This window comes from Nicotiana sylvestris, chromosome 4, assembly GCF_000393655.2.
Source record: "Nicotiana sylvestris chromosome 4, ASM39365v2, whole genome shotgun sequence".
Lineage (NCBI taxonomy): Eukaryota > Viridiplantae > Streptophyta > Magnoliopsida > Solanales > Solanaceae > Nicotiana > Nicotiana sylvestris.
Window position 1 is genome coordinate 117,017,827 of NC_091060.1, and position 9,169 is coordinate 117,026,995.

Genomic DNA, 9,169 nt, shown 5'->3' on the forward strand with positions numbered 1-9,169 from the left:
CAAAGCTTATTTTTAGTACTCGGGTTACTGATAATCAAGAAAATGAATATTTTTGCAACGAGAAAGGAAAATTAGAGCGAGAAATAACAAAGCAATCGGTATAAAGCAAAAGTAAATAAGTGTATTCCAGTAATAATCAGAACGTATCCATACAAATGACATTTCTCTTCCTTTTATAGCTATTTCTAAGTACAACGTCTCTTCCCTCTCGTAATCGAGTTATTATGAGTATTTAATGACATTAATGAAACGTTATAATTGGCAATCGTAACTGTTTCGTGAAGATTCTGTAACGTTTCTAGTCATTCATGCTCATTAATTGAAGATTAACGAATCTGTACTTTTTGTTGTCTTGATTCACTCCATCAGTGTCTCTTCAAATTACGAAGATACTCGAGCAACCGTTTCTTCTTGTCTCTTAGATGTTTTGCTCGTACCTATTAAGACTCGAATCTCTTTAAGTACTCTTCTCCAGCTGTCCCTTTCTAATGATCCACATGTCTTGCCATGTCAGCCACATAATTAATTCCACGTGTAACATTTATTTTCCCCAATACAATAATGGTGATCTTTCCAGCAGGTAAGTTAATTTATTTTAACATTTGACTTTTGATCCCAACTTTAACCGAAGTTGACAAATAGGACTTCTTCATTGAGAAACTGGATATGTTTAACTAAACCCACAACTAAGTCACCAAAACCACTTCACTTTATTAACTATTGCAACAAACTATTGCTTCAAATCTTGGACCAAACTACAGATTATGCAACTAATTTCCAAACTCAACAACCCCAATTCATCCTTGCAATTTATATAAGCACATACCTTTAGATAATACCAATCGTCCAACTTAGAAACAAACTACAAGGAAAGGGATTGAAGAACCAGTAGATCTCTCGCGCTACCTACTAGCAAAAATTCCATCTAAGATAGATTGAATCGACAGACTTAATTATACTTATTTCATGGCTCGCGCACTAGTACTCTTGGACAACAAGTTCACTAGCCTATCTCAACTAGTTGCAAGCCATTCGAGGAAATGGAAGCGCAAGTGGAGAGCATGTTATGGCTATGGCGATGAACATGACCCTGTTATTCAACTCAATAATGAAGAGATTGATCAGAGTTACTATTTTGGAGAAGCTGATCCAAACACATGCAGTGGTGAAGTCTCTGTAATCTGGAAGAAAAATATAATCATGGGAGGAAAATGCCAGCTTCCTCAATTTTCTGGTGTCATAATTTATGATACTGCTGGGAATTTAGTTAATCCCAAAACTCCACGCCCTCTTGCACTTCCATGGAAAGAATAATGTTCCGTCCATTCATAAAAAGGATTAATATTGCTCTTTAATATTTATGTACTGGTTGGTTATTTCCTTCTTTTCTTTCTTTTAATTTTTCTTAAATCTATTGAGAACCAAGTGATTTAGTAAATGATGTACTCTCTCTCAACGTTTATAACTTGCCTAACTTAATGCCAATGTATCCTGAAAATTGAATATACTGAACTCAAAGGATATTTTACAAAACGGGGAAGAAAAGAATTTCTTATTTACTACAAATGAAAAGTAAGAACTAAGGCAAAGTGGTTCGTATGCCTACTTTACCTACTTGACGAAAGGAAACAAAATGTCTTATCAGTAATTCAATAGTCAATACTTTCTAAGTTCATCCAGTGTTTGTCCAATAGAACAATCTGTGTCAGTCAAAACGAATCAGAAAACTGAAATGTCGTTGAGCTCTAATAACAGTTACCTAGTAAAATACAAATTGCTAACCATACAGGCGCGCGCACACCAAAAAAAAACATAGAGACAAGAAATTGATGGACAAAGTTTGCAAAAACTATTCAATTCTTAGGTATTGGAGAGGAGCCACACACTGAATATGCAGGTGTAGGTATATTACAATATAAACTGGTGAATGCCACACGAGGGTGAGGGGCGGGGGCAGGGCTCGGGGTAAAGGAAAAAATGCTTGGAACTGAACCTTTGCAGTCCCTCTGATTCATAATAAGGAAACTGGCACCTCTTCATCAGCAAAAGGTTGAATGTATCCAACAAATCAAGAATTTTCCTTGGATGGAACAATTATTTGTGGCCAAATAAATCAACTGTACATCTCAGGTTTCAGGACTCCCACGTAGGGTAAGTTCCTATAAAGCTCAGAAAAATCTAATCCATAGCCAACCACAAAATAATCTGGACACTGCATGCAAATTAAATGAAGAATGATAAATAAAAGGTTACTTACTTGCACCAATATTTCTAGTGCGGAATAGAAAGTTATAATTAACATCTATACATATATATATATATATATATATATATATATATATATATATAAAGTTGATAAAAATAGGAGATGAGTTGGCACCTCTCTTTGACTAGGATTGCCATTTATCTTTTTTCTCATTTTTTTTTGGCTTTTTTGTGTTCAAAAATATTTTCCATTCAATGGACTTTTTACTATTAAATGTATTACAATTATTACAATTAATATTGATTATATTACAACTCCTAAAGGTACGTTACTATCTTTGTAATTACGCAATGTTTACCACCCTATTTAGTACCTATCATTATTATAACCTTTAAGACCATGTTCTTCTCTAATTTAATGAAATAAATATGCCACTCAAGAGTCCGTCTCCTTCAAATAGTCCTTCTGCTCTCTACTAATGTTGTCATTCCTTTTGGCGTCAGGTACTTTTGGAATTTCTTTTTTGCTCTTTATCTTTTTGTAATATTTTGTCCTATAGAAGATTGTTACTTTGAATGTAATACCATTTACCCTACTTTGATGTATTGATTTCCTGATAATAATTGTTTTCGCATGTCGTTTTTTCTCTTCTATTTTTCTGATTTGGTGGATATAATTCTTTTGCCATGTTTTTATTTTTAGTGATCCATTGATATGTTATTTTTAGCAGATTATTATAGTTTTTAATTGATATTGTTCTCTTCCTTTTTTTGTTTCATTCTGTTTTTTGTATATAGAAGTAGAATATCCTTTTTGGTTTCCAATAGATTTGAGTTTTCTTGAAGTGAAAGCAAGTATCAAGGTATTATAATTTCAGATTTCAATTGTAATAAATTTCTTTTTGAAAATTTATACATCTTACTTTCTCTATTTTAGAGTATATAAATAGCCTGGATGCTTTGATATCTTTAATGTATTTTACTAGATGGTATAAGAATATTTGTTTGTTAGTTGCTAAGATTGAGAACTATATCAATCTATATACAAATGTTGTTTAAGATAGGTTTTATCAGAAAATACTTAAATTTACTGAAGTATAGTTCCATCGCATCAGAAGAGTTTGGTGATTGTTTCCCATTTAGCATTTTATACCCTTCGGTGCTCTTTTTTATTCCAATTTACAAGATTGTACTATAGTAATATTTTAGGTATATATCAGTGTTTATTTTTTCTTTAGTTTATAATAACGATAATTATTTTCCTTTCTTTTACTAGTTTTTTTAAAAAGATTTTCTTAAATTGCAATGCGTTCGCTCTCAACTACTGATTAAAGAAAGATGAAGAAACTTTGTTTGTGACATCCTATTCAAATGTTTGCGAGAGGAGTTGCATTTTAAATAAAGTAAATGCCAATGTGTCCTCGCTATAATCAATAGTATAATATGTAGAACTTTGGCCTTATGAGACATTGCAAATAGAGATTAAAAATTATTATTGAAAATTAGGATTTGGGCGCACATACTATGAGTAGAAAACTACATGGATTATGATAATTCAAACTTATCGAAAGAGTAATCTTTTTCTAAGAAAATGAAATAAAACCCCTAAATGTCCATTAAGAAATAGGAAAATTCTCTTCAAAATTTTAAAAAGGGAAGTAAATGTAATACACAGAGAAGCTTTATTCTAGAGCATAATTTATGTACTTGGAGCATTATTATAAAATTAGACACATGACCAAAAGAAGTGAAGTTGTAAAAGTTCGTCTGAATAGGTTTTAATTGATAGGCTATTTCACAAATATAAGTATTGTGCTAGAACTTTAGTATCCATATTTAATTTTTTTTTTCACATTTGATATCTTTTACGACCGCGCAAAGCGCGGACATATATACTAGTTTACAAATAGAAGGGGAACCTTGGAGCAACGATAAAGTTCTCTCCGTGTGACCTATAGGTCACGAGTTCGAGCCGTGGAAGTAACCATTAATGCTTGTGTTAAGTTAGGTTGTTAAGTTAGGTTGTCTACACCACATCCCTTGGGGTGTGACTCATCCCCACCATGCGTGAATGCGGGATGCTTTATGCACCAGGCCGGGCTGCCCTTTTTTAACATTTACAAATAAAAGAATGGAGTTTCGGTTAATCTTCTAAAGAGGGAGTATGTAGGAGCTATCCAAATGCAAGCTACAACATCTTTCTTTCTAGACATGCTGTTGTTATAGGCTGGTTATCCATCAAAAATAGCAACGAGCCATCTCTAATCTATTATAATGCGATATTTCAATATTTGATTTGCCAATAGTATCTTCCTGTGGTATCGGCTAGTGACATCAGAGAAATCTCATATTCTCAGTTTAATTATTGGGCAAAAGAAGAACTAAACATATTACTACTATCATTTTAGAAAACCAATGCCAAGTTTTTCTCTATTGCATAAATGGTCATAAAACCAATGTAGTAAACCAACCTCTTTGTCATGACAGTTGCCGGCTGCTATAACCATGAATAATTTCAAGTCTTCTCATGCGGAAGGGACATATTAAGAAAGCACATAAACCGTAGAAGCATATATCAAATACTTGCCAATTTAACAGTGTGGACAGGAAAATTTGCTACTGCAATAATTCTTTCATAGGTGGATAGTGATTAATCTTACTCCCTCTGGTCCACACTAAGTGACCAATTTGCTTTTTTATTTTAGTCTAAAATAAGTGTCCATTTATATAATCAAGAAAAAATTCAATTTGTTTTTCCAAAATTAACCTTATGTACGTATCCCTAAAAAGTTATTTACTCCTCACATTTGAGAAGAGAAGTAAGTGCTACTATAACTATGGTGCAACATTTAATGAAGGGTAGTTCAGTCACACTAACTATTTTCGTCTAGAATTTAGTATTTCCTTAATGGGTGTGACTAAAGCAAATTGATCACTTATTGTGGACCGGAGGGAGTACAACTCTACATCAAAATAATCAATTTCCTTTTCATGAATTAAGAGTTAACTTAAAGGTTCTCGAAATATGCTTTATTTTAGAAAATACTTTAGCTCTTTAGATCAGACAGGAATTGCCACAGTTCTCCCTTTCTCTTTTTTACTTTGTCTATTTTCTGTTGGAGAGACTGGCCAGCAGAAAACAACTATGGCAAAACGAAGCATTGCCATTTTTTTAAAGTTTCTATAGACAAGATAAAGCTAACAAAGATTGACATAGTAAAAGAAACTCAAAAATTATGGCAATCAAATGCCTTGAAATCATCAGATCAGTAATAATTCACAATCCAAATACAACAAGAACGAAGGACTTTCATTAAAGCAAAGAGAATATTAGAGATTACCTCAAAACCACGGTAGAACTTCCCTTCTCCCACAAGTTCAAAATTAGCCTTCCTCTTTGATGGTTTATCGAGGAGCGTGCACACCGATATGGAGGATGCTCCTTTAAATTTCAAGTGTTCAATGAGGCAGGACAACGTGTTTCCTGTATCCACAATGTCCTCAACCTGGGGAAATATCAGAAGAGCCATGATTATCAGCTCAGATTCAACATGTTTCAAAAAATAATAATTAGTCAAATAAAATGTCAGTATGCTGATATGCAGGTTCATTGTAGACATGGTCACTGATATAATTTTACAACTTAAACGCAGGATTCATGAGTCCAACTGATAGGTTAAGGTTAAGCTGAAAGAATCTTCATGCTCCAAGCACGTAACTAAAATTATATATACTGCAACCAAATCACACATAACACAAGCTAGTGGTTCACTTATAAATCTGAAAATTGAGGAAGGGAAGGGGGAGACTGAGATAACCAAGTAGCAGCAGTTATGACGGCAATATATGGCGACACGACAATTTAACCAGCCAAGATACTTGGAGAATGAAAGCTCGACTAAGAGGACCCTAATAAGCACTTCGGCAGGATCTCCCCTAAATCCTAAATGGTAGCAAGATATTCTATTGGAAAACATTGGCTTATGTTAACTAAGATGTACACGTGATCTTTTGTCAAGTCATACATGCAACATCTGAAATGTAAAGGGAGTTAAAAATCCAGTCACAAAAAGCATTTTTCTTGCTTCCCCCTAGTTATAAACAATCTTTCTGTACGTGCACCCACATCAGGCGATTTCCATTTTCTACCTTTCCAGCAAAAATGTGTAAATGGAGAAATGCTTAAGGTGTGTTTGGTATGATGGAAAATATCTTTCAGAAAGCACTTTCCAGAAGAAACTTTGCCTCACTATCCAACTCTCTAATGTTTAAAACTATTTCAAACGGACACGACAAGAGCAAAACATAAGCTAAGAAAGTCATCTTTCATTCTTTAATGGAAAATATTTTCAAGAAAGATATCTTTTGGTGATTGGTCGCCAGAACATGTTGGATTCATACCAAACACACCCTTAGTCTTGCAAAGATTTCCATAAAGCTTTTCAGATACATTAATATCCTTGAAGCGCCACAAACAGAACACTTTTATAAATTACAATAGATTGAATTAAAATGTACAAAATTTCAGCTGCTAGAACTGAAAAAATAAGCATAACCAGTGAATAAAGATTGCATTTTTAATTATCTCAATTGCACGTATATATCTCAAACTGATGAACCCTAATATACCAAAAAAGGGAATTCTTCCAAACACTATAATTAACAAATTCATACCAAAATCACATGCTTTCCAGTAACATCAATTTTCAAATCGCAAGAAATCTTGGGTTTGCCATTGGATACAGTACCAGAGCCGTATGATTCAACCCGAACAAAATCAACGGAGATGGGAAGTTTGATTTTGCGAACAAGGTCAGCTAGGAACAGAAAAGCACCAGTGGCAACGCCCACAGCGACCGGAGCGGATTTACAAGAAGAAAAGCTGAGGGTAATTTGGGAAGCAAGCTCAGAAACTCGTCGAGAAATTTGCTGCTCTGTCCATAAAATTTTTTCTATATGATCGTCCAAATTGGTAGACATTGATGCCTTGGGGACAGAATCAGCAATAGAATAAATGAAGGAATCTTTCACAATAGAATCAGCAATAGAAATGCCTGCAACTTTATTGCTGGGAATAGGGTTTAAGGGCCTTATGATAGAGTTTTTAAATTACTTCATATGTAACACATTGATTATTAAATATTCTCTAATTGTCCTTTTTATTTTAGATTTGGTTTGAAAATATGTTTTTGTATTAATTTTAGTTTTTGGTAACCAAATTGTAGAAATTTTCTTTGTAAACAAAGTTATTGAAGTTCATGTCTAGTAATCACAACAGACCAAGAAACTAATTTCGGGTAAATACCAACATCCAAAGAATAAAGAACCATTTAGACCCATTCACTTTATACTGATATTTGCATATATTTTGTATTTCTAAAAAAACATCCTATCCTAACGCAATTAACTTTTCAGAACAAATATAGAAACATAAATTGTTTTTAGAATATACAAGAAAACAGTTTTAAAACAAACTTTTTGTAAAAATGACATCTAGCAAGATCAGTCCCTTTCCATATAACTCTAATATCTCACTACTGTTTAAAAAAATTATGTACTAAAAACGGAATGTTGAGTAGCTAGCAAAAATAGGAGAAAAAGATTAGAACATGCGAAAAAATGGGTGTTGCATGAACATTAGAAGTTGGCTTTGTTGAAAATTGTTATCACATTGGAAGAAATAGAAAAATTATGTAAAAATATGTCTCACTCCTGGGAAGATTTGGACGAGGTGGTACGTGATATTCCGTTCACCGAGACGCTATTCCAAGTGATTTTAATGGCCACATCAGGATGACTTCTAGGGGTTATGACAATGTGCATGGCGGCTTTGATTTTGGTGATGGAAACGATGGAGGAACTTTGTTGTTGGATTTGCTAAGGCTTTTAATTTGGTGATAGCTAACTCGAGTTTTCAAAGAAGGAGGAGCACTTGGTCACATTTTATAGTACGGTGGCCTTATAGAAGTTTATGCACAGATTGCAAGGTTATTCCGAGCGAGAACCTCATGACCCAACATAGGCTCTTGATAATGAATTTAGACATTAGGTAAAAGAGGATCGTGTATGGTCAACCTAAGATCAAGTGAGGAGCCTTGACTAAGGACTAAGCTCGGGAGTTTGGGGAGAAGTTGTTAGTAATGGGAGCTTGAAGGAGTAGTGGAAACACGAGTAGTATGTGGACCATGATAGCGAATTGCATTAGAGAAGCAGCTAGAGAGGTATTAAGGGTCTCGGAGGGCTACACTAGTGGGCATAAAGGGGACTAGTGGTAGAATGGAGAGGCTCAAGAAAAAGTGAAAGTCAAGAAAGCGACTGTTGCACCCTATTTTACCCAGATTAAGATAGGATTCACCATAATGGAAATTCCAAGGTTCATAGAAGGTAAGGAGCCTCCACCTAATATTTAGGTAGATCGGGGTACTTATGGGTCGAATAAAGATCAACTCTTAATAGTTTGCTAAACCAATGAAATTCTAGATAAGGGTTCAAGTTATTCTATGAGGAAAGGGTGAGACATCACTTAAAAGTTAAAATCTATCTAAGGATAGTTCCTTAAACTTAGTCTAAAAGATAGGGATAATAGTCTATATTCTAATTACTTGTCTATAAAAGTGTAGGTTAAAACCTATAAGTTCATTTAGAAGATCTATGTAATTTGAACTATTCTTTCTTCTTCTTTTTTTTTTAAAAATAATTTAACTATACTTTATAGAAAAGGTTCAAAACTACCCCTCGATTATTTAAAATAGGATAGGTTTACCCTCAATTAAAAATTGGCATCATTAGTGCCCCTGCGGCAACCTTGTGAGCACGTGATTTTTGCCCCACATGAATTACTCCTAAAGAATTAATTATTTTTTTAAAATTGTTTGCCATTTTAGGAATTATTGTAAAATTTTCTTGATTATTTACATTTTTCTGTGCATGTTTAATTTTATTTAATTCATGAAAATACAAAAAA

General features: G+C 33.6%; 2 protein-coding genes across 2 annotated transcripts; one reads left to right on the plus strand and one right to left on the minus strand.

Annotated features, from left to right (window-relative positions):
• The first annotated feature begins 966 nt into the window (after nucleotides 1-966).
• On the plus strand, nucleotides 967-1,314 carry LOC104248994 (uncharacterized). The gene has a single exon (XM_009805357.1). The coding sequence runs from the start codon at nucleotides 967-969 to the stop codon at nucleotides 1,312-1,314; it is 348 nt and encodes a 115-aa protein (XP_009803659.1).
• Nucleotides 1,315-1,625: 311 nt separating this feature from the next.
• On the minus strand, nucleotides 1,626-7,330 carry LOC104216583 (uncharacterized). The gene is made up of 3 exons (XM_070171615.1): nucleotides 6,880-7,330; nucleotides 5,547-5,711; nucleotides 1,626-2,212 (listed from the first exon to the last, which is right to left on the minus strand). Exons 1-3 carry the CDS (start codon nucleotides 7,183-7,185, stop codon nucleotides 2,114-2,116), a joined length of 570 nt encoding a protein of 189 aa, XP_070027716.1. The 5' UTR covers nucleotides 7,186-7,330; the 3' UTR covers nucleotides 1,626-2,113.
• Nucleotides 7,331-9,169: the final 1,839 nt, after the last annotated feature.